This window comes from Leucoraja erinacea, chromosome 7 (assembly GCF_028641065.1).
Source record: "Leucoraja erinacea ecotype New England chromosome 7, Leri_hhj_1, whole genome shotgun sequence".
NCBI classification, from domain to species: Eukaryota; Metazoa; Chordata; class Chondrichthyes; order Rajiformes; family Rajidae; genus Leucoraja; species Leucoraja erinaceus.
In genome coordinates, this window is record NC_073383.1 from 16,060,015 (window position 1) to 16,086,152 (window position 26,138).

At 40.0% G+C, this 26,138-nt stretch overlaps 1 protein-coding gene across 1 annotated transcript in view; it reads right to left on the reverse strand.

Annotated features, from left to right (window-relative positions):
* LOC129698675 (integrin alpha-V-like) overlaps positions 1 to 26,138 on the reverse strand; it is an 82,505-nt gene that overhangs the window by 827 nt on the left and 55,540 nt on the right. The window contains exons 13-22 of the mRNA XM_055637833.1: positions 23,939 to 24,130; positions 22,159 to 22,204; positions 17,783 to 17,887; positions 14,859 to 14,914; positions 8,095 to 8,249; positions 7,199 to 7,336; positions 6,260 to 6,327; positions 4,432 to 4,579; positions 1,735 to 1,827; positions 926 to 1,005 (exon numbers count right to left, since the gene is read on the reverse strand). Coding sequence (XP_055493808.1) covers positions 926 to 1,005; positions 1,735 to 1,827; positions 4,432 to 4,579; positions 6,260 to 6,327; positions 7,199 to 7,336; positions 8,095 to 8,249; positions 14,859 to 14,914; positions 17,783 to 17,887; positions 22,159 to 22,204; positions 23,939 to 24,130 — 1,081 coding nt within the window. The remainder of the gene's footprint in view (positions 1 to 925; positions 1,006 to 1,734; positions 1,828 to 4,431; positions 4,580 to 6,259; positions 6,328 to 7,198; positions 7,337 to 8,094; positions 8,250 to 14,858; positions 14,915 to 17,782; positions 17,888 to 22,158; positions 22,205 to 23,938; positions 24,131 to 26,138) is intronic.

Sequence of the window (26,138 nt, forward strand, 5' to 3'; positions counted from 1 at the left end):
TCGAGCCAGCACCGCGTCCCATTGCTCGCTTCTGACCCACAGCTTTGAGAGCCACGCAAGATTTGTTCTGGCAGGCAAGTTTAGCCAGGTGAGTGAACATGAAGCAGAGGAAGCAATCAGTGCAATCCAACCCAGTAACAAACCCCAAACATGGCCCAATAGGTCTTTGTCCAAGGGAAGCAGAACATCTTCACCACGTGTAGGAGGATAACCCAGAGTTGTTCGCCATTATTGAAATATTCTGAACTATCTTCCTCGCATCCAAAATGCCTGTCTTTGCACTTTCCCACATCACACTCCATCCACCATTGTCTAGTGCACACATTTATTTTATAATACTTTTAACATTGTGTACCATTCCACATTACCTGGTAACTGTTCCTTCATGTTGGTGACCAATACAAGGCTGATATTCTTCCCAAAGAACACCAGGATTACCTCTTGCCAAAGAACACCAGGATTATCTTTTCACCTCTATTGTTCTTCATCTACTCCACCCAGCTGCTAACTCCTCCCCCCCCCCCCCAAATCTCCTCCCTCCCCCCCCCCCCCCCCCCCCCCCACCTTTATCCACGCTATCATTTGCTAGGCTTGTGAACTAATTTCCTATCTTTCTTCACCTTCCTTCATCCGTCTAAAAGACCCTACCCAAAATGTCACCTGTCCATTCCTCCACAGATACTGTAATGCCTGACCTGATGATTCCTTCCAGCACTTTGTTTATTGTCTGGATTAAAATAACCTCCAGCTGGGTGAGCAGGACGAGCAGAGACTCTTCTCCGACCAGGCAATATCATCAACGCATTGAAACAATTATTTGGGCTGCAATGCTTTCAGATACTGCAACAATGTGAAGTGCAAGTACACAGAACACCAGAGTAAGCTTTTTTTTTATTCACTAATTTCGGCAAAGGCCGCGGCCTACCTTTTAATTTGCAGGTCAAAGTTAACAACTGCCTCGGCCTCTTGCAGCTTGTGTACGCTGAATCGCAGACCAGCCAAGAGCTGAGGAAAAATAATTACAAATGTAAAACCAGGTCTTCAATGGGCTCTATATTCTTCTGCTGATCTGCTGGTAAATGGACTGAAAGATTGCTTGGGGACATACACTGTCAAGTATCTATCTCTCTTTTCATACTGATATGTGTGTAGCAAGTTAAAGTGCATCTACCAGTACACAAAAACAAAATACATAGCAATACCATCATAGCAGCTCCACTGATATATTCTCTGCTACATCTGGCTAGACATGGTGTGCAAAGACTCGTGCAAAAGACCTTGTGGTTGACTGCAACTACTTTATGGCAGGATTTTAGCAGTGCTGACAGGGGAGAGTCACCATTAACTTGTCAAAGTAGGGGTGTCATAGTGGTGCTGCATGGAGAGCTGCTGCCTCACAACACCAGAGACCCAGGTTCAATCCTGACCTCGGAAGCCGTTTGGAGTTTGCTCATTCTCACACTGACCGAGAGGTTTTCCTCCGGTTGCTCCAGTTTCCTCTCACATCCCAGAGATGGCAAGTTCACCGGCCACCGTAAATATTCTCTACTGCGTAGGTAAGTAGTAGAATTGGGCAAGTTGATGAGAATGTGGTGAGTTTTTTTTTTAAATGACATTATTGTAAGATTAGTAGAGAATGGGTGGCTACAATTTGGGACAAACTCAATGGGCCTGTTTCACTGCTGTGTCTGTCTAGGTAATAATTTCTTCAACAATCAAGATTAATTTCCTTACATTTGCTCCTGCTTTCATGGGGTTTCCAAGATCACAAACTACCAATCGAGTTTCATTTTCTGTCTTGTAAGCGCAGGACAATCTGGTAAGACTCTGAAAAACATAACATGTATGTCTCGAACTTTAAGTGCAAGTTAACCACTGTCAATGTCACAAAAAAATGTTTAATTTCTGCTCCAAAATAATTTATCGGGCAATTCGCTCCCATTTCGGCATCAGCATAGCCTTGAAACTTAATTTGATGTGAAAGTAATTCACATTTTACATAGTGTTCTTTTAGCAATGGACATAATAGAGTGAAGCCTAATTTCAAAGTAACCACATAATCTATTCCTTTCCACTCCTATTGACACTCTAACCTTCTGTTCAGTGAAGCTCAACCTAAACTGGCAGCGCACCTTTCAATTATGTGCAAATTTTCCCATCACAGGAGAACTATTGATTATTTATTACTCACGGTGATCAAATGCAATCTTTAATTTTACATTTGCACAAATAATGGATTTGTACATCATTGGTTTCAAATTACATTTCCTTACAAGTTTATGTTTTTTCTAATTTACAAATCAACTTAAGACTTCTAATAATTTTTACACTACTATTATTTTTCTGAAGGGGAATGTGGCCAAATAGCTTAATTATTCTGATTTAGCAAATGATGCCATTGGAACTATATGGGCATGCTTTCAAAATTACCTTCCAGAATTGAGTCCATTCTGGTTAGTGGATGCTACTGATGCAGTTCCTCTTGCTCTATCTACAGCTTTTATGCAGGTAAATTTCAATTTGATATCAAAATATAGTGATCAAAGGCACTTGAATGAAGTATTGAAAGTGTGGGGCTTTTTTGTATGCATTTTCAATCTGCAAAGTTCTTTTTGAACAATTCTTGTTACTTCAAATTTAATGCTAAAATGCAATTTTTTCAGACTGTTATTTTCTTTAACTATTCCTTACGTCAATTCCAGATGGTCTAAAAGGTAACCTTGAAAATAATTATATCTAAAAATTGCCATGCATTACAAGGTCAAAGACTGCAGATATTTGATCTCTGGAATAAAAGCATCAACATTGTACATACAGCAGGTCAAGCAGTATCTGTAATGATTGCAATGGTCATTGTTTTACATAAATCACCATCAAATAAACTGGAGCAAGTTCTGAGAGTGAAGGAGATTAAACTAGTTTGAAAATGCAGAGAGATGAGAATGAATAATGACCAAACATTAGGCTCCAGGATATGTTGAATGACAAATCCAAAGACGGTGCAATGAAACAGAGGAACAAACAATGTATCTCAAAGTGAAACTGTGAAAAGCACAATTACGTTAAATTGTTCAATTCAATAGTCAGTGCAGAAGATTGCAGTATTCCTGGTAGCAAGACAAGAGGCTATTCCTCTAGTCTATGGTGAGTCACATAAACCAAGAGATTGCGAAGGTAAGAATGGGAATGGAAAGAATATTTAAATGTCAAGTGATCAATGCTTGGGTCACATTTGCAGTCTAAAGGAAACTGTTCCACAATGTGATCAATCAATTGGTGTATGGATCTGCCAGTGTCGAGGACATTGCATAATGAGCAGAAAACACAACATGCGATAGCACGCAACAAGAGCTTTTCACTGTACCTCGGTACACGCGACAATAAACTAAACTGAGAAGACAGTATATAACATTTAGAACATTTCAAGTGCATTGTTTCACTGGATTGTATGCTTGAGGACAATGAAGGGTTAGGTATTGCACCTGTGCTTGCATGGGAAAATGCCGTGGGAAGCAAGCGTTTGATGGTGGTAATTGAAGTGTGAACCAGGGTGCTCAGGAAAATAAATCCTCAGGAATGTCAAAAGAGTAGAGGACATCAAATTTACGTTTGAGAGTGCCATCACTCTGTGGATCCAGAAACGTCAAACATTTGTTCAAATGAATGTGGAAATGGTCGGAGGAATGGGTAAATGGTTGGTGGAAGCAGAGGACAAGGGAAAAATCACACTGCGGCTTTGGAAGAAATTAAATAAGGTGAGAGCGTTTGTCAAAGTTCCTGTCAACTACAGTGCAGGGTGTATCTCAACTGAACAAAAGGTTATAAGAAAGAACTGCAGATGCTGGTTTAAATCAAATGTAGACACAAAATGCTGAGGTCAGCGGGTGAGGCAGCACCTCTGGAGAGAAGGAATGGGCGACATTTCAGGTTGAGACCCTTCCTCGGACCTTCCTCAGAAGAAGGTCTGAAGGACGCGAGGAAGGTCTTCAGTCTGAAGATGAGTCTTGACCCGAAACGTCGCCCATTCCTTCGCTCCAGAGATGCTGCCTCACCCGCTGAGTTACTCCAGCTTTTTGTTTCTACCTGAGCAAAAGGTTAGATCTTTTATAGGCTCACTTAATAGTTCTTTGTATCTTTGCATTATTTTCTAATATTTTCTAGCTCTGTTGATAGGCCATCATTCTAAAATGTTGATTTTGTTGCCCCCAAGTTAAACATCCATTTTTGTGTTACGTAATTATGAAGGCTTGATATTTTTTTAATATGCTGTTACAAAATCAGTGCCCATCACTTTATTCATAGTTTACCAAATTACATGGAAAAAATGAGTAAGAAGATACTATTCATATTTATCTGGGTTCAACAGCATAACTTATAATATTTAGTGTCATCCATACAATCCTGTAATGCACATGAGTTCAAAATGTTTACCTTATTGTTGCGAACAACACCGACATAATCTGCTTGTGGTGGTAACTCAATGTATAGTTCAGCTTCATATGCTCCTTCACCCTCATTCTGTGCATTCACAATCAGGGTTAAGGGATTATCATCCCCAATGTACAGCTGCTTTCGATCCCTGAAGATGAAATGGGTGAAAAGTTTCATTTCAAACTGGGAGTCTCGAGTAATTTACATGCACAGCAAGTTAATGCTGATGAAATAAAAAACAGCAAATGTCAGAAAACAGCAGGTCAATTAACATTTCAAAAGGCAACATCTAACACAGAGCAAGTACAAGATAAACAGGTTTAAAGATGTAGAGAAAGCGGAAAGGGATGGAGATAAGATAAATAAATGGCCACCATGGATTGGAAAGGAAGAGAGCGTGAATGACACAAGGGATGATAGCACAAGGTTAAATAGAGTGCTAATGGGTCAACTTGGCTTGGACTTTGCAAACTGCACCTCCCCATAGCTGACACACACAAAACCTCTGTCTTTAGCAGATTCAGTGACACAAATTTATTGAAAGTGGGAGGCCTTGCATTTTGTTAAGCTGTTATTGAATCGCGAGCCCTGACCACAGAACATATGTGAAAAAGAAAACTTGACAGTCGGCAAAGTCATTGGTTTGTCAAAGCTTTTTAAGGCGAAGAGTATACCGGTGAACATCCTCAATGCATTGAAACACTGGTTTATAAAAAAAAATAATGGAACACTTAAAAATATTTTAACATTTTTTAAAAAGTCACCGAAAAGCACAAATAAATAACGAGTATTGCCCACATTAAGATACCCCGTCCACTTGGCCTGATTACAAGAAACAAAAACAATGTAGTTGCAAAACACAACATGCAGGTGATGTCAACTAATTAAAAAATTATTTAAAAAAAAACCATAAGGGCTGTTCAGACTTAGAGTTAATTCAATGATACTTTATTGTCACATGTATTTAGGTACAGTGAAATTATTTGTTTTTACATACAACCGGTACAGCAGTCTTCACCTGAACAGTACACAATGAGTCGCCACGTTGCTGGTGAAATGATGAAGACACAGAATGCACTACTCAGCCTCAATTCAAGAATGACCTCTCCCAAGAGTTGACTTTCTGCAACATGGCTGCTTGTCCTCAACACATTGGCTTGTTTTTCAAGTTTGTATGAATTGCACTTGCGTTTTGGAAACCTCTCGTAAAATTATTATCTGTTTGATTTTACCCCTTAGAATAAAATATGGTTCATTTTAAGTAAGTTAACTGTGTTTAATCTAGTTCAACATCTATCTCACCCTTGGTGGAGAGGGGGAACTCACTGCTTGAAATAGTGATTACTGACAGCTAAACCCCTTCAGAAAACAGACTAAAGTAGATCAGCAAGTTCGTTTTTGAAAGAAAGGTTGGTTCTGTATAATCTCTCTAAAGTGATCATACTGGCAGACCAGTATAGCAGATAAACGTACCAGTAAACCAGTACAACAGATACATCTTAAGGTCTTCAACTTAAGTTCAGGATTCTAGTATGGGTACACTTAATAATATCACATCCCACAGACCAATATAGTCCATATGTGGTGTAATTAAGGGAGCAAGTCTATGTATGTAACCTGAAAAGTTCAACCTGTTTTTTCACTCTGCAAATGTTGCCAAACCTGCTGAGCATTTCCAGCATTTTCTGTTCTTATTTCAGAATCCCAAAATACACAGGATGCCACCTTGCAAGTCTGTTATAAAAACTATGGGTTGATCAAATTTAAGGGAAAAAAAAAAAATTCGGAAAATCAAGGCAATTGCTGGAGACAATTGATTCGAACATACCCTTGCACGGAGAGTTTAAGATCGGGTTTGCAGATGTCGTCATCTCCACAATCCACTAAAATGTGTGCCTGCAAGGGAGATTAAAGCAAAGCACCAATTAAACACTGATAAATGCACGGAGAAAGTAGGTAGGCTAATTTACCAGAATACAACTTGTCTTCAGAACAAACATAATCATCAGAAATAAAAAGGTCTCTGCTAAACCTAGAAGAGAAGGGATTGTGAAAACTTGCCACATCGCACTTGAAATTATTACGCGGACTCTGCATTGTAGCTGTCACTGTGACAGACACAGCGCGAGGATAATCGGTCCAAAAATTGTTAGCTCAATCCAACCTAATAATCACAGCACGCACAATCACGCAGCAAACGCGATGCGTGCAAGATGAGCTAAATTCTGTAGACAAAATGAACTGCAAATGCAGATTTACAAAAAAAAAGACGAAATGTTGAAGTAGTTCTGAAAGATTATTACTTATTTTCTTACACGGGAAATGTCTTGAAGCGGATCCAGATATGCAAACAGAAACAAAGGAAACAGGAAAAATGTAGTCATCGCAGATTGCAAATAGCTCCTGATCTCAGGTATACTTCAGAGAAATGATTGATTGGGGGTGAAGCGGAAGAAATAAAAACTGGGAAGAAATAAAAACATTAAAAGCAACCAACCAGGCTGCTCTTGCCCAACTCAAATGTAGGCTGTTTACTGTGATGGATGGGTGGAACAGGTTCCTTACCTGTTTTACTGGCCAGGGAATGGTCCATGGCCTAAGTATTTGGAGGGCTTGGAGAAAAGGGACAGAGAGAAATAAATTGAAGGGACAGAAGTTAATTTTGGCAGTAATTTAGCACTTTAAAACCACGAGAAAATATCAAACATGCAGATTGCTAGCCAAGTACATACTTGTTCGAAAGATGAAAAATGCGTTGATTACCAACCTGTTTGGTGATATTATCTGGAGTAAATTGGTCAAGGATTGGTTTTAGTCCATTTTTATCCATTGCTGTTGTTAAATCCAAGCTGTATTTCATGTAGATAGCAATTTTAGTCAATTTGTCTCTGAACTCGGACTCATCCTGTAAATTAAGATAAACACCACCTTGTAAATTTTGCATGCTACAAATGGATTAATGCCCAAAGAGGCACAACAAATGACATCATCAATGGTTTAAAGAAAACATTACTAAATTTCAGAGACTAGCGATTACTGTATGTGCAACTATCACCATAGAAGGAGATAAAATGTTTTGTTGCATTCATTCATCAGGGAAATTTGTCATCACCATGACCAACTGTTAATATAATGGCAGGCAGGGCTAGCAATAACATTAGCGACGACGTGCTGACATGTTGCCTGAAATAAACCTTCAACTCAAATAAAAATCATCATCAGAAAATAATAATCTACAAAGATTTAACCAGCAACAGATGAAGGTACCTGTTGCCATGTGAAAGTGCACTCGTTGAATTCAACCATAATTTCAAATCCGCTATATAAGTGCTCCACAACTGATATTATATAATTGCTGTGAAGAATATTGGTGGTTGAATTTGTCCCCATTGTCAAGCTAACAAACAAACATATGACTAAAGAATAAACAAAAACGTGTGCTTCACATGTTGACATAGATCATTTCATAGAGGAAACAACAGGCAGTGATAATACCACTTACATCAGAACAGCACAGCTATAGTACGAGGGAGATGGCAATTTCCCAACCATCTTAGCTAAAGATGGCATATACCTTGAAGGGACTGGAATACACGATTGAGACTTTCTCTGAAAATGATCAAAAATAATAATTTCAAGAGGAAAAATACCAAATCTACATACCCTCAGATAGGCCTCCAATTCTTCACAAACTTTTCTTCGATTATTTTCCACTTTCATTTTCTTCTCATGTGAAGAAAGAGAACTGTGAAGAAACATTGCTCTCTTGATGGCACCCTTCTGCTTCAGCTTGTCCAACTGCAGTTCCACATTAAAGTCTGCAAACAGGCCAGAGGCAGCATTGGAAGGAGAATAATATTCAGCAGATCAATTAGAGAAAAGTCTTCAAACACCAGTGGTGAAACTCGCCTTTGCATTGTGGCTTAGCACTCAATTATCAATTATGTAAATTAATATGATGTGATCATTAATACAACTCCAGTAGTTACCATCTGGTGAAACACCAACCACATCCCTTCCCCTCTCTCACCCCCCCCCCCCCCCCCACCCCCCCTTACTTTCTGCATCCACCACACACACTCCCTTCCCCTGAATTACCTTGCATCCTCCCACTTCCACCAAAAATCAATTTGTCCGCCCCTTCTCTTTCAGCTTTTTTCCCCCGCACCCCCCCTGCAATCAGTCAGAAGAAGTGTCCCGAGCCAAAACATCACCTATCCATGTTCTGTTCTCCACAGATGCTGCCTGATCCACTGAGTTACTACAGCAACTTTGTGCCTTCCTTTGGTAAAAGCATTAGCAGTTCCTTGTTACTACCATCACCCCCCCATGATCTTTACCAGTATAAATAAAACATTTGCAGCTTTTGAGAAGCAAAAGAAAATAAGTGGTCCTAAATAGGCCGACTCTGACTCTGTTCACTCCTGCCATCAGCTAAAAGTTATACGAATCCAAAAACTGTAATGTCCAGGTTCAGGATCATCATCTTTCCAACAACCATCAGGCTATTGAATACGACAAATTGCAACTAAACTACAAACTGCCTGGGTTGCAACTAGGGACTTTTTGCTTTTGTTTTTGCATTATAATGGGTTTTTAATTTATTTCATTTTTGTTTGTTTGTTGTGTTACCTATTAAGTACTGTGTTTACAAACCTGTTGTGCTACCGCTGCAAGTAAGAATTGCATTGTTCTGTTTTGGAACAAATGACAATAAAACGCTCTTGACAGAGGGAATGTTTCATAAGAGGTAACGCTATGAAAAACAACTAAATTCAATTTGAATCGATTGATTGAAAGATACAGCATGGAAACAGGCACTTCGGCCCACTACATATATGCCAACCATCGATTACACATTCACACACTAGTTCTATGTTATCCCACTCTGTCATCCACTCCCTACACACCAGAGACAGTTTACAGAGGCCAATCAACCTACAAATACACATTTTTGGGACATAGGCGGAAATTGGTGCACCCAGAGGAAAGCTACATGGTCATAGGGAGAATATACAAACTCCACACAGACAGCAACCGAGGTCAGGGTCAAACCTGGGACTCTGGTGCACGGAGGCAGCAGCTCTACCAGCTGCACCACTGTGCTGCCCTGTGGCACCATTTTAAGATCCTTTACAGACAGTTCTTCCAGCAAAGCCACAGGCTGCACAGAAAAGAAATGGACTGTTTAAATTCCAAACTACACGAGTTAGCTGGACGGGACCAGAAAATGACATGGAGGAGCATGAAGGAGCTTTAGTGTCACTGACCACAGGAGGAAAGTGGCTGTCGTTCTTCAGCAGACCTCCAGTGACATTTGCAAGTCAGTCAAAGTGTAATATCCTCCACCACTAATTAACCTGCCAGCGCTTGCAGTTTGAGCTGCCAAGATGCAAAAACACCACATTAGAAACATAGAAACATAGAAATTAGGTGCAGGAGTAGGTGCCATTCGGCCCTTCGAGCCTGCACCGCCATTCAATATGATCATGGCTGATCATCCAACACAGTATCCCGTACCTGCCTTCTCTCCATACCCTCTGATCCCCTTAGCCACAAGGGCCACATCTAACTCCCTCTTAAATATAGCCAATGAACTGGCCTCAACTACCCTCTGTGGCAGAGAGTTCCAGAGATTCACCACTCTCTGTGTGAAAAAAGTTCTTCTCATCTCGGTTTTAAAGGATTTCCCCCTTATCCTTAAGCTGTGACCCCTTGAATGTGACACATTGTAGTGCGTGGGTCTCAAAATGAGGCAAGTAGTCCAAAGTCCAACTTCCACAACACTGGGAAAGTTTGGAATTTTGATGCAAGTTCTTGAGACCATTATCTACCAGAGAGGGGACAGCAGCAGTTGTGAGATTGGTCACCATTAAAATATTAGTTTAGTTTAATTTAGTTTAAAGATACATTGCGGAAAAGGGCACTTTTGCCCACCGGGTCCATGCTGACCGGTGATCCCCGTACACTTGCACTATCCTACTCACTAGGGACAATTTACAATGTAGGCCAATCAACCTACAAACCTTTACGTCTTTGGAGTGTGGGAGGAAACTGGAGCACCTGGGGAAAAACCCACGCAGGTCACGGGGAGAACGTACAAACTCCGTATGGACAGCACCTGTAGTCTGGATCGATCCCGGGTCTCTGGCGCTGTAAGGCTGCACTATTGCTGTACTACCATGCCGCCCCAAACTGAATGGCTGCAGCTCAGCATGTCAATTGCACGATGCACCGCAACATCCTGCAGCTCTCATCTGTCTCACAGATGGGTTCACCCAGCCCACACACCTTTGCTGCTCCCACAGCCCTGTGGTGTTCGCTTCCGTCCTGTCCAGCTGCCAGCCCACGTTCACCACTCTCGCTGCCCTGTGAGCTTTGCTTTCACTAAGCCAGGTTTTCCTGCTGGCCCCTGCTCTAGCGCTCATGGTGTTATCTTCCCCCAGTCATGATTGATTGAAGAATGGGATTTCATTTGGAACAGTTCATTCAGGAATTGGCTCTAGTACTCGGAAACAGTAATGCACAGCAGATGGTCTGAAAGAACCACCCCACAATGTCCGATTCAATAAAAACTATTGCTCCTCTGCAGAGGTGGATTTTAGCTTTTTTTTAAAAAAAACAGCGTGGGCGATTAACTTCACAATAATGGAGATGTGCGAATTATAACCACAAAACCACATTTGTATCTTTACATTTGACTAAAAATATGTAACTAGTCATGAAAAACTAAAAACAAACACATTTCATGCCAGTAGTCATTGAAAGTAGTTTGCTGCGTAAATCCGGTCTTCCCAGAATTTAGTCGTGCTGTCGTATGTTATACCGGGCCTATGTGTAAAATAGATGCAGTGGTATCTTTCCAGCATTGGATGGCACCATAGCTCACTCTGGCAATGGCAAACATTCAGAGTACAAACACAAGAGAGCTCCTCTACAGGGAACACTTGGAATAATGCTTCAGACAGACAAGGGCATGCGGAAATCTTCTGCAAACACGCACAAGGGACACAGATCTCAAATGTATTACATTCTTGAGTGCAAGATTCAACACCAAAATATGGACCAAACACTAAGATTAAATGCTATTTTCCACAACAATTTTTGATTCAATTGTTATTTGCAAAATGTATCTTCTGTGTATCTCAGGACATTAAAAGTTCTGCACATAAACAGATCAGCATTTAAATACAAAGCAGAGCCCAACAAGAAAATCCAAACATCTTTTTTCATTTAAATCAAATGCATGCTTCTCATTTGTATTTACCATGAAGCAGGCAGGGAAGCTGGGAATTCGGGGAAGGGAACGCAGATGTGCGCAGCTGTTGGTGGTCCTGAGGTGCATGAAGGTGGATTAATCTGAACGTGTGTATCCTAGGATGTTATGGAAAGCAAGGAAAGAAATTGCTGGGATCCAGGCAGGAAGTTATGTATGTTCTTTAGCCATGGGTAAGGTATCGGAAGGCTGCAGGATGGTTAATGTTGTGCCTTTATTGAACAAGGACTGCAATGACAAGTCTGGGAACTACAGGCCAGTGAGCATAACATCAGTGATGGATAAGGTACTGTTAACGGACTCATAGACATGATCTATCTGCTCTTGAAAAGGCAATGACTGGTTAGGGATGTTCTGTCTGGTTTTGTATGTAGGAAATCGTGACTCACAAACTTAACTAAAGGATGACCAAGAGGATTGATGAAGGCTGAGCAGTAGACATTGATGACTCAGTCTTTAGTAAGGCTCTTCACAAGGTAGATTGGTTTCGAATGTGAGATCATGTGGGTTGCAAGGCGAGTTGGCCAATTATAGGCAAAACTGGCTAGGTGGAAGTTGTCAGAGGGTGGTCATGATGTCTGTTTTTCAGATTGGAGACCTGTGATCATTATGCCTCAGGGATCAGTGCTGGGTCACCTGTGGCTTGTCATATATATTAATGATTCAGATGGAATGTAGGCCGCTGATTAGTAGGCTTATGGATGACACCAACATTTGTGGTGTGGTGGACAGTGAAGAAGATAGTCCAAGGTGTTGTAGAATAAAGACCGAAGGGAACCAGTAAATTGTTTCCCAAAAGTGGAGACACATTATCTACCACTAGCGAACAAAAGTCAATCATGTCATCTTTGAACTATTCTTAACATTTTTTGGGGGGAGAAAATTATGGATGCCCATTGCCCTTAGACATGAAGCAGTGCTTCCAAATAATATCATTTCTAAATTACCCAACTATAATTTTAAAATTCCCTTTCTCTTTGTTCTGGACTCCTTGACCAGATGAAATGGTTCATCACCTGGTCAAACCTTTAACAGCTCAATAAATTCTGACTCCAGAGATTAAATCACAGCCATTCGGTCAGCACAGAGGCGAGGTGGTACAGTTGCTGCCTCACAGTGCCAGAGACCTGGGTTTGATCCTGACTATGGGCGCTGTTGTATGGAATTTGTTTGTTCTCCCTGTGACCGCATGAGTTTTCTCCGGGTGCTCCGGTTTCCTCCCACACTCCAAAGATGTATAGGTTTGTAGGTTAGTTGGCCTCTGTAAATTGCAAAATGCTCCTAGTATGTGGATTAGTGCTTGCTAACGGACGGGGTGATTGCTGGTCGGTCAAAGTCAAAGTCAATTTTATTGGTCACATGCACCCGAAGGTGCAGTGAAATGGGGCCGAAGGACCTGTTTCCTTGCTGTATCTCTAAATTCTATGGGAAAGCTTTTTCTAATTTCAAGGTGGAAGTTTCTGAAGTCATAACAAAGAATGAATCAATACAGAAAACATAGATAGATATAATGCTGGAGTAACTCAGCGGGACAGGCAGCATCTCTGGAGAGAAGGAATGGGTGACATTTCGGTTTGAGGTTCTTCAGTCTGAAGAAGGGTTTTGACCCAAAACGTCACCCATTTCTTCTCTCCAGATATGCTGCCTGTCCTGCTGAGTTACACCAGCTTTTTGTGTCTATCTTCAGTTTAACCCAGCATCCGCAACTCCTTCCTACTTAGATAGATATGGCAGCTTTATGAGCCTGTTACACGTAACATATTGATGCGTCTACATCATTTCAGACCTGCAGGAACCTCATCCTTTGCAAAACTGAGATGCGTAGGAATTTCTTCTCACAGAGAGAGATGAATCTCTGGAATTCTTTACCTCAGTGGGGTGGATCATGACTTATTTTTTTTTAATGAGGTTGATAAATTTTTATAGACCATGGAGTTGGAGGGCTATTTATACCTGGAATTAAGACATTCGGATCTGGGGCAGATTAGCCTTGATCATGTTGGGCGGTGGGGCAAGTTTAAGGGGCCAGTGGCCGACTCTAGCACCTATTTATTTTTTTGTATGTTCTCGTGGTGCAGGTACCCTCATGAACCATAGTGGGGGCTGTATAACATGATTTAGGACTGACAAAACTGGGCAGGGAAACCTGAACAGAAACATTTTGGTGTGCAGGTATGTACAAATGTACTGGTCTTATACCACGATTATCCAGAACTTCTGAAGCCAATTCAGGCAGATGTGCTATTGAAGTGCAGGTTTTTCCTCACAGAATAGGAAAGTATCGCAACACACAGACGACGATGCCTGCAGGATTCCCAACGGTGACATTGTAAAATGAGGACTTGTTTACAAGAATACCACATCATGTGGAAAAGCAAGGAGATGCTCATAGTAACTTTTAGATTTCTGCTCCAATATGTATGTAAATATATAGACACTAGAAGGTGTCATCAGTTTTACAGAGCCTGCTCAACAGTTTTGCTGTCATTACAACTATACGTTCTTGGCCAATGTTAACATACTGTACAGCACAGGAACCGGTCCTTTGGCCCTCAATGTCTGTGTTGAACATGATGCCGAGATAAACTAATCCCATCTGCCTGTACACGATCCATATTTCTCCATTCCCTGCATATCCATTTGTCTATCCGAACATCTCTTAAACACCACGATCGTACATGCCTCTAACACCGTACATGCCTCTGGCATCACGTTCTGGGCACACACCATCTTGTGTAAAATCTTGCCCTACACATCTGCGTTAGATGTTACCCTCTCACTTTAAAGCTATTCCTTTCTAATCTTTTGGAATCTCTGGGAGAACAGTTCTGCCTTTCAACACCAACGTTGTCTTGGTAATTAGGTCAAGTGGAAACGTATTGGAAAGTTTCATCCCATCATTTCCAATTAATATAAAATAGTTCACAACATTCAAATATATGACATTTTGCTTGTGTCCCACCACATCACATTTGATGCAGATTCAGTTCAGCATTGAAGATAACACCTCTCATCTCTGCTTCTCAATGCACCAACTCATTGAAGCCTGTGCAACCTTTTATCATCCAGAATTCAAATGACAGAATTGATTTTAAAAAACTGGATTTATTAAAATTGTGCAAAATCACAGATCTAACAAGACTTAACTCACCCAAGAAACTTGTGGCTCTTTTTCCAAAGGCACTTAAGCAAAATGTAACTGTGAAACTAATGAGGAAAGAAAAGGTAATCAGCAAACGTAAAAAGCCCAAATGGAAATTTAAAAAAAATTAAAATTAAAGTTAAGAAAAATATGGATGATACAACTGTAGAGCTTGATGTGAGATTTCATCACAAGTTCTGAAATTCATTCGCTATACCTTTATTTCTCTTGCTTCTTTTATAAAGACTCCTTGACACCCAACTCCATCTACCCTTGATGTTATTTGTGGCTGGCTATCAAGTTTTATTTAATACTAAGAAGCAAACCGTTATTTGTTACTCAATTAAAACGTTGCTAGCAATTGAATTCTTGCTGTGCTTGCTTGTTTTGATATATATAATACTAAAAGTTTAGTTAAGAGATACAGCACGGGAACAGGCCCTTCGACCCACTGAGTCCGCACTGACCATCGATCCCCACACACCGAGGATGGGAACAATTTTTCTTTCAACGCCAGGTGTTATGGTAAAAAAGCAATATGGTATTTGGGGACAATCAATTTGTTTATACACTGGAAGGATTTCCTCATCCTTTGGAATCACTGGAAGCAAAACTGGTTGGAGAGTATCGTGGCACTGATGAAAATCAAAGTTGCTGAGAACAATAATCAGCATAATTAGCCATGAATGGGAAGAGTAGAGTGCTCCCCTGTCCATTGTTTGGTGTACAGCAAACATGCACGGATAAGACACTTCACCAGATACTCAAGCCTTTAATGTTCTTCACATTAAATGAAATGCAGTGACTTTGCTTAGATAGGCAATCAAGGAATTTGCAGACTGATGGGCAAGTGTAATGAATGATCAATCTGTTCTGGTTGAGAAAAGAATGTTGAGCCACACTGAGTGAACTCATTGTTCTATCCCAATTTTGATAATATTTAAACTACTTGCTTGGCTTTCCAACAAATAGCTATTTCAAATGTGGCTTGAAGTTTATGGTGTACCATCCTTGCAAAATGAAACACGAGTATCTTATTTAACATTTAGCACTTGAAGAATTGCACCATAAAACTGACTACTCTCTTTTGTGGCAATACTAAGGGGAAAATGTTTCATAAATTCAGATACAGTTAAAAATGTTGTTTTGCATTTAATCCAGGCAATTTAATTTCTCGCCTGCACTACTAGTTGTACTCATGTATGGTATGATGTGCCTGAATAGCAGGCAACACATGCTTTTTATCGTATTTCAATACAGGTGACAATAATAAACCAATATTACATTGCTTTCAAGCCTCACTTATCTTCCACCTGATGGAAGAGGGGAAACAAGAGAATGATTGGGGTGTGAATGGTCCTTAAATATGTTGGCTGCTTCCCCAATAACAGCATGAAGTATAGATTGAGTCGATTGCAGGGTGTGGGTTGGTTTGAGTGATAGACTGGGCTGCGTTCACAACTCTGCAATTTCTTGCAGTCTTGGGCAGAGGAGTTGTCATATTAACCCTTGATGCCTTCTCTGGTGCCTTTGTAGAAATTGGTAAGAGTCATTGGAGACATACAGAATTTCCATAGCTTAGATTGGGCATGTTGTCCGGCATGGATGGGTTGGGCCGAAGTGCCTGTTCGTCCTGTATAACTATTTGACTCTATATGGACACCTGCCTTCTGTGTAGACAATGCAACAATGTCTAGAGGAATATGTACCAGAATGTCTCCTTGCCTCAGGGCAGAAGTTGTCTGGCTATTTGGTAGTGTGAATACGATAGTATACGATTTGGTAGTGTGAATTTATTATCTAAATGGTGGCCGATTGGGAAAGGGGGAGATGCAGCGAGACCTGGGTGTCATGGTACACCACTCATTGAAGGTAGGCATGCAGGTGCAGCAGGCAGTAAAGAAAGCGAATGGTATGTTAGCTTTCATTGCAAAAGGATTTGAGTATAGGAGCAAGGAGGTTCTACTGCAGTTGTACAGGGTCTTGGTGAGACCACACCTGGAGTATTGCGTACAGTTTTGGTCTCCAAATCTGAGGAAGGACATTATTGCCATAGAGGGAGTGCAGAGACGGTTCACCAGACTGATTCCTGGGATGTCAGGACTGTCTTATGAAGAAAGACTGGATAGACTTGGTTTATACTCTCTAGAATTTAGGAGATTGAGAGGGGATCTTATAGAAACTTACAAAATTCTTAAGGGGTTGGACAGGCTAGATGCAGGAAGATTGTTCCCGATGTTAGGGAAGTCCAGGACAAGGGGTCACAGCTTAAGGATAAGGGGGAAATCCTTTAAAACCGAGATGAGAAGAACTTTTTTCACACAGAGAGTGGTGAATCTCTGGAACGCTCTGCCACAGAGGGTAGTTGAGGCCAGTTCATTGGCTATATTTAAGAGGGAGTTAGATGTGGCCCTTGTGGCTAAGGGGATCAGGGGGTATGGAGAGAAGGCAGGTACAGGATACTGAGTTGGATGATCAGCCATGATCATATTGAATGGCGGTGCAGGCTCGAAGGGCCGAATGGCCTACTCCTGCACCTAATTTCTATGTTTCTATGTTTCTATGATAGAGAAATGCTGCTTGTCAGACTACGTTATTTTAGTTTAATAAATATCTATGATAATTTAAGTAATTAGCTCTCCTCTGTTACCTTAAGAAGCGAATGATATAAAGATACAATATAGATACTTAGAGGGTTGTGGGTCAAACGTATGCATGTGGGACTAGTGTAGATGGGAGCTGTTGGTCAGTGTGGGAGAGTTGGGCCGAAGGGCCTGTTTCCACGCACTACATTCTGCAAGATTCATCATAACAGGTAATTTATCAGTTAAAGACCAAATCAAATACCCATCAACACATGAGCAAACAAAGAAACAAAAATAATTTGACCCAAGCTTCTAAAAGCACCTCAACATACACAAAGCTGAACTTACCAGGACACCATGACATTTTCTCCGAGTGTACAGTTTTTAGTCTCCGGATTCAGCACCGATGGACTGACTTCTAATGAAGCATTCACAAGGATTACTGGTCGGGCTCTGAATGTTAAAGTCAAAATAATAACATTACATCAACTGTATTGTCTTAGAGAGGATTTTTAAAATATTATTTTCTGCTGCAAGTTTAAAAAAAATAATTTGAGGTCAACTTGCAACATGCATTGCATTATGATTAGAAAATGAAAAATAGTTGTACTCCCTGGAGGTCAATCAACCCAGGCCTAGGACAACACTGCAGGAGATCATCAGATAGTCTAAACCACCTTCAGACGGTTCATCAAATGACCTTCCGTCTGTGACAAGGTCAGAAGTGGGGATATTTGCTTTTGATTGCTCAATGCCTCATTCCACTCGCGACACCTAAGCAATGCTCTATATCCGCATGCAGCTAGGGCTACCCAACAAGTTTGCATGGTTGAAATTCCTCTAATGAAGTTGTGTATATGTAGATGTAGCACGAAACAGCACAGAAACAGGCCCTTCTGTCCACCGCCCATGCTGACCATCAACTACCCATTAATCATCCATAAATCCCTTTGCTTTTATTCCCCCCACACAGTTCCATCAACAACCCCAGATTCTACCACTCAACAACACATCGCCAATTAACCTATCAACCCACACAAGTAACAATGCACCCCAACGGAATGAACATTGACTTCTCTACCTTCAAGTAACCCTTGCTTTCGCTCTGTCCATCCCTTCTCCTTCCCAGTTCTCCAACCAGTCTCACTCTCCAACTACATTTAACCGCTTTGCTTTGCTTTGCTTTGTTGTTACCTTCTCCCAACTAACAATGATCGATTCTACATTTTCCTTGATCCTCATTCCCTTTGTCCTGTTTTCACACCTTACACTTCCTTATCTAGAAACATCCTTATCTATGTACCTCCCTCTCCCCTGACAACAGTCTGAAGAAGGGTCTCGATCTGAAATGTTACCCATTCCTTCTCACCAGAGATGCTGCCTACCCCGCTGAGTTACTCCAGCATTTTGTGTCTGTCTTTGGTATAACCAGCATCTGCAGTTCCTTCCTTCACTAGAAGAATAGTATTAGTTCAAGACAGCAGCTCACCATTGGCACCTCAGATGTAATTTAGGATGGGAATTAAATGCTCGCCTTGCCTGCAATACCCAGATTAAAAAAAAATAAAGTTGCAACATAATACATTTTATTAGGACGTAATATTCAACCATTCTTTCTTCATGTGTCAGTGCCAATATGCTTGCTGATCGTTTACGATTTGCAAATGCAGTAACCTCAAGGCATGCTGACATGATCTGTCAAATGTGCCAACATTCAAATACTGTGGAACTCAACGATAAAGCTAAATCCTACATCGTGTGTGGCCTGTCAAACCATTAAATCAAAATCACAAAGTTCTTTTCAACTAAATGAACTTAAATCATTGACTGCCTCAGCTAATAAAGAAATATTAATCAGTAAAGTGCGATGTTAGCAAGTTGGTCAATTATCATATAACTGACATTATGTTTATAATGATCTTAATTGCATAAATCCAATAAATTTCAAAGAACCATATAATTAGTTCACAAGAAACAGAAATAGGCCACACAGTTCCTCGTGCCTACTCCACGTCAAATGACCTTTTATTTCCACACTACTTCTTTCCCCATATTTCCCAATTTCCCCATATTCTACAATGAAGACAGCTGAATAAATGGCAGAAGCAGCCTGGCATGTGCTTCAATACAAACATTTCTCAATCAACATAACTTTAAGCAGCATCTGAAAAACTCTACACTTAATCTAACCAAAAGCCTAAATTTCCACTAAAAGCAATTGATCACCATACTCATTTAATATTCCTTGTAATTAAATGTTCTGCAGCAAAATGTCATTAAAATAAATGTTACATGATTCAACTTATTGTCTGGTGTTAACCCTTTGACATGCAATCTCTCTCCCTGATGACTCTAAAGTATGTTTTTATTTCAGTGAGGTACTAAATTGTATTTACTGCTAATCTCACAAAGACACACGTGCTAAACACTGAACAAGTCAGCAGAATAAATTTAATATAATTTAAACAACTATTTCGAACGATACAGCTCTATACAAGCAAAAATAAAATAGAAGAGCTGTTAAAGGAACTTGGCAGGTCAGGCAGTGTCTTTGGAGTGAAAAAGACAGTCGGCTTTTCCAGGGTTGAGACCAGTCCTATGGGATTTTTTGCTCCAGATTCCAGCATCTGCAGTTCCCAGTAACCCTGTGACCAAATAATTTTAATTTTGTACAAAAAGGTCCTTCAACTTGGCTTTCTGGTATCTAACACTGCGTATTATTTTGAATTCCTTTGAGAACCCCAAGAGTTTTGTTTATTATTTGCCATTAAAACTCCTTGAGAGTTCATTTGGACACTAAATATTTTCAGGTTAAAATAAATCATTTTAGCTTTGAAAGTGCTGAATCGAATTCCAGCTCTAAAAGGAGCAATATCTGCTATTACTCCAAAATGATTTAGATCCAGTTTTTTTGGTAAACTTAGTAAAGTCGATACTATAGGACCAGCTTTCAAGTCATTGTCTCTGCTTGATCACGGTTACATAGTCTGAGCTTTCACTTGAACCAGTGCTATGCCGACTTCCTGCAGGAGCCAGCTATCCAGACAGTGGCTAATCCAGAATTACGACACATTTCTCATTCTGGTTTTTCTTTAGGGAATCTGTAATACTGACCAAAACATAATGGGTGCAAACAATGCAGCAATCCAGGCCAGAATGAAAACTGGACTAAATGAATAAAAATATGACTTTATTTCATTTCATTAAAAATGGTGATGAAAGTTTTTCCAGATCAACTCTACCATCCTTGATGACAAAAAGGAAGTAATGTTATTTTGCTTTGAATCAGTAATGCCAACGTAACAAGAAAGGTTATATCCATTCATGTTTTTCCTCCCAAAACTAGTTTTGTGACTAAAATTAGTTAATGTGATAGTGATGTTGTTGATGATGAGTGGGGGGAGGGGAGGGGAGCTCTCCTAAAGTCTATTATCAATTCCACTGTCTGAGACGCTACATCTTGAAGATATCAGACTCGTCTTAGCAGGAAAATCAGAGCAATTTTCAAAGATATGGCCTTTCATTGATTCATTACAAGGATAGTATGGTGCAACACAACTTTGGAATTAAACTGATTTACGGACAGGGTGATGGGTGCGGTGAGAAATGAAGCAGGTATATCAACACGTTTTGGTCTTTTTAAAAATATATATTTTTCGTTTTTGTCTTCTTATTCTTTTTTAAGTTTTTACTTATTCACTCTTTGACTACACTCTTTGGTAGTTTAGGGCTTTACACATTCACTATTTCTTTCACTTTTGCTCTTTCTCTGTCAATTTATTTTTTGTCAAAATTAAAATGGAAGATGTACAATAAATGTATTTTGTCATATGCCACGGTTTATATTACTGTACACTGCTTCTAATAAAAATATTAATTAAAAAAACTAATCAATTCCACTGTCTTAAGAGCATTGAGCTCTCGGTTTCCTTTTCTTCCTTTCCCTGCATACCCATGTGCTTATCTAAAAGCCTCAAACACCGCTATCGTATATGCCTTCACCATCACCTCTGCATGCCCATTCCAAGTATTAATTGCTCGGTGTGTAAAAAAAAACCAACTTGCATTGTACATCTCCTTTAAACTTTCCCTCTCTGACCCTCTTGTATTTGACATTTCCACCAGGAAAAAAGTTCTGACTCACTACACAATCTATGCCTCATAATTTTACAAACTTTTATCAGGTCTCTCCTCAGGCTCTGATGCCCCAGAGAAAACAATCCAAGATTTTCCACCCTCTCCTTATAGCTGATACCAGCATCCTGGTAAACCTCTTCTGCACCCTCTCCACGTCCTTCCAGCGAAGGAGTGACCATTACTGCACACAATACTCCAAATGTTCTCAAAGTAATGATTTATAATCCCACAATGAGTTTGCAGATCTTATTTCCGTATCATATCTGAACTTAAAAGGGAGCAGAATTTAAAATAGGCAAAATAAGGAATGAACTATCATAGATCAAAGTTTCCACAAATGTGGTATAGGTGAGCAGAAGTTGTAGTGGGGAAAGAACCCCACCACTCATCTGAGATCAGGAGAAGATGATACTTCTTGCGGTGCAGTGATAAACAAGAGAATTTAATGCATGATACCACAAGTGAGATTAGCAACATTTGATGATACAGCACAATTAAAGTGAAAAGTATTTCCTTTTAAATAAATGATTAATGTTGCAAATAAAAACTGCATGAAGATAAAACAAACCGTTGAGGAAAAACTATACCTGTAAACTGCTGCTTTGTCAACACCAAAAGCTCCCACAATTAAATCTAGAAAAAAAATGTACCTGTTAGGTCATCGTGCAAATCAATTATTTAACCACACTTATTTTCAGGTTCTTAGCATTTCTTTCAGTCCATTCCAAAGTTTTAAAACTATTTTTGTGGTTGGCTTGGTTCATTATATTCAACCACAAAAGTATTTCCTTCACTGCAGATGGAATCGTTTCACATGCATCAGTATAACTTCCAAGCAACATTTCACAGGACTTTGCCAAGTTTCCCAACTGATTTCAAGCATTCGCTAGGAACAAGGAAATATAAAAATCCTTTTGCAATCTCACATAAGAGCACAACAGGATTCCTACTCCAACGCATAACATTCTTCAACACCCACAGTCTAAATCAGTCTAATTGCAAGATTGCATTGACACTGCAGAACAGGGATTTTCCGAGGCTTAATGAGTTTTTCCAGTGAACACAATGACCAAAAAGAGTCCGAATTTGCTTTATCGACTCTGCCAAGTTACCCAGTGTACAAACCTGCATCCCCATGCCATTGCATTCGATTACATGATTAGCAAGGGAAACGTTTTATCCTTATTGAAGCATCTGTACTTTGCGACTGCTTCAGAAGAGAAACCAGATACCATCCGCCCCTCATTCCCTATGATGATATATCAAATAGTAGCACCAATGCTTCAGCATGGTTAGTATCTAATAAGATATCAATGTCTCAAGTGAACATGCCAAAGGAAAATTTTGCTTGCAAAGTCATCTTTGGAAGATTTAAGGTGAGGGGCAAGAGATTTAATAGGAAGCCGAGGGGGTTACTTTTTGTTTTATACAAAGCATGGTGGGTATATAGAAGGAGCTGCCAGAGGAGGTAGTTGAGGCAAATACTATCATAACATTTAAGAGACATTTGGACAAGTACTTAGTTAGGATAGGTTTGGCAAGATATTGGCCAAGTACAGACAGGTGGAATTAGTGTAGATGGGGCATGGACGGCGTGGACCAGTTGGGCCGAAGGGCCTGTTTCCATGCTGTTTGATTCTATGACAAGATAGAATGTGATCCTCAGTAAGGGCAGCATGCGACAAAATCTACCTTGCAAAGAGTACAAGGAATCAAGCAGAATAATTCAGTAAATAATGTTTACTGTAGAATACGTAGAATCAGGTCCAGAAAATTATTCTATGAGACTGACCTTCTGGTCAACTAAAGAAAATGTGAAAGACATGTAATGGACATGAGTGTCAGAATGAAATGGAAGAACTTCAACTTATGGAGACCACTACATATAGGCTGCAGTGTAAAATGGAAAATAATCCATCTATGTTTGTCAATAGAATCAGCTTCACAGTTTTAAAAACAATTTGGTGATTAATTGGCAATCGGGTATTTCTCATCAATGAAGTTTTTAGAGTAAACTTTGAGGTATTTCGTGATCATACAAAATTGAGGGGTAATGATGTAATTATCTGGTTATCCCTGAAAACCCATGTAAATTTGTAGTACAATAAAAGACACAATGTGCTGGAATAACTCAGTATTCCGGGCAGTATCGCTGGAGAACATGAATAGGTGAATTTTCGTGTTAGGACCCTTCTTCAGACTGAAAAAGGCCAAAAGACGGATCCCGACCCAAAATGTCACCTGCACATGTTCTTCAGAGAAACTGTCTGCCCCGCTGAGTTACTCCAGCAGTTCCTCGGTTCTACTTTCTAAACTTTTAGTAGTCATACTTACTGATTTTAGATCATTTTAAGCTGTTAGACATACCTGGATATCCATTTGTGTCAACATCAACAGCGCCATGCATGGCATAACCAAAACTGGCAGGCATTCTGTCAGAAGCCCACTGTCCTTCTAACATCTGAGAAGGATGAGGATTTAAACCAGAAGATTTCCCATTGTAAATGTAAACCAGGCCTTTATGGTCTTCCCCTCCATAAGGAATTCCTATTGCAACATCTAGAAACAAAAGGAATGTTGTTTTAATCATCTTTATTAAAAATTAGTTTAGCTGAATACGTTTTTTTAAGAATACAATTTCGCCTTTTCAATTTACAGACTCAGTGAAAAATTTAGTTCTTCCACACAACAATTCTGCTCAACACTGACTCTTTCTGCCAATTTGATTTGACTCAAGAGAGAATAATCTCAATTACCATGAGTAATGTCAAGAGAGAACATTATAGGGTGACCTCAGCCACGGTGACGGAAGATGCACTTTCATTGCTCTTTGACTGCAGGCTGAGAGTAAATTGTTTTTTAAAGCATGATTCCTACTTCTAACTTCTATTTTAGGATTATCTGTGGAAAGTATTTGCCCACTGACTCAATTATAAAGGGCCTTTCACAGTGCATTCACACCCTAGAAGTCAGGACATAGAAATAAAATGTGGTCAGCTCAAATGTAATTACATCCCTGTCTAATCATTGCCTTGAGGAGATGGGGACAAACAAAAATGTTTTAAGAAACCAAGTCATGATTTTTTTTTTTTTAAATGAGAGCATTTAACCGCTGGAAACTGTACAGAAATCAAAACTGCAAAGCAAAAAAAAACTGTCGTAAAGAACACCCACAAATACAAATTACGCAAACTGGGAAAAATGACATAAGCAACATCTGTTACGAAATTCTTCAAGATACCAAATCACCCCAAATATTCATTGGAACAGAACCAAGCCAAACCAGTTGTGAAATTAAAATGGTGACTGACATGCAAGAACATTTGTATTGCTCCAGATGCATTGCTCTGGGCAGTACACAATTCAGCTGTATACCATGCGGTTACCATCATAGCAGAAAAGCAAAAAAATAATTCATTTGACTGTTGAAGGTAAAGAATCAGCACATCTCTCTAATGATTACAAAACCCGTGGCAAGCATTTCATTACAGATCATAACAGAGTTCATTACTTGGTCTAACAGTCAGGAAGTGCACAGAAAACAACAATAAAAAAAGCTAACTTCTGTTCTGCAAGGTCATTGATCTTTTGAGTCAGTGCAATTCTCTCTCCACAGATATTGCCTGACCTGTTGTGCATTTCTGCCATTGTTACAATCTTTTCCCAGTTTTTATTTTTTTTTAAAGAGAACAGACATTAAACAATCTTTCCTCCAAAACTGGCTACCTGCCCTCCAATCCCCATCATTTCTTTACTCCCCTGAAAGTTTTATACTTATTGCAGACCATTTGCAAAGAGCTCACTTGTCACCCTCATTTGTTTACAAGTGATTATTGACATCAATGGAGGAGTATTTAGTTTCTGGGTTCAGAAACACAGCATGGAAATAGGCCCTCCAGCACACCGAGTCCATATGGATAATCACTCACCCCTTCACGCTGGTTCTATGTTATCCCACTTTCTCATCTACTCCCTACACACTTGGGGCAATTTACAGAAGCCAATTCACCTACAAACCCACACATCTTTGGGATGAGAGATATGCGAGGAAACCCACGTGGTCACAGGGAGAACGAGGTCAGGATCGAACAAGGGTCCTTCCGTTGCTGTGAGGCGATGGCTCTACTAGCTGCCCCACTGTGCTGCCAAGATTAAACACAATTAGACAGCCAGAAGCAATTCCCACTCTGAGTAGAAGATATAGATATATGCCATTTATTGTCACTATACATGTACAGTGAAAGTGAAAGCTGCTCGAGCTCAGTGCATACATACAATTTAGCACAAAAAACAAGAAACAGAAAAAACAAAAAACAGAAGGGAGAAGGGGGGGGGGGGGGGGGGGATGGGGACGGGAATAGGTGCACAATTTCTGCGGCGCTACATACATATATACATATATACAGATGGAAGTCCGTGGTGTTGGGCAGTGAAATCAGTGCATGTGTGAATTAGAATTAATAGTAGTTATAATTCTCGGAAAGCAACTATTCCTGAGTCTATTTGTCCTGGATTTGATGCACCTATAGCGCCTTCCAGAGGGCAGCAGGTCGAACAGTCCCAACGC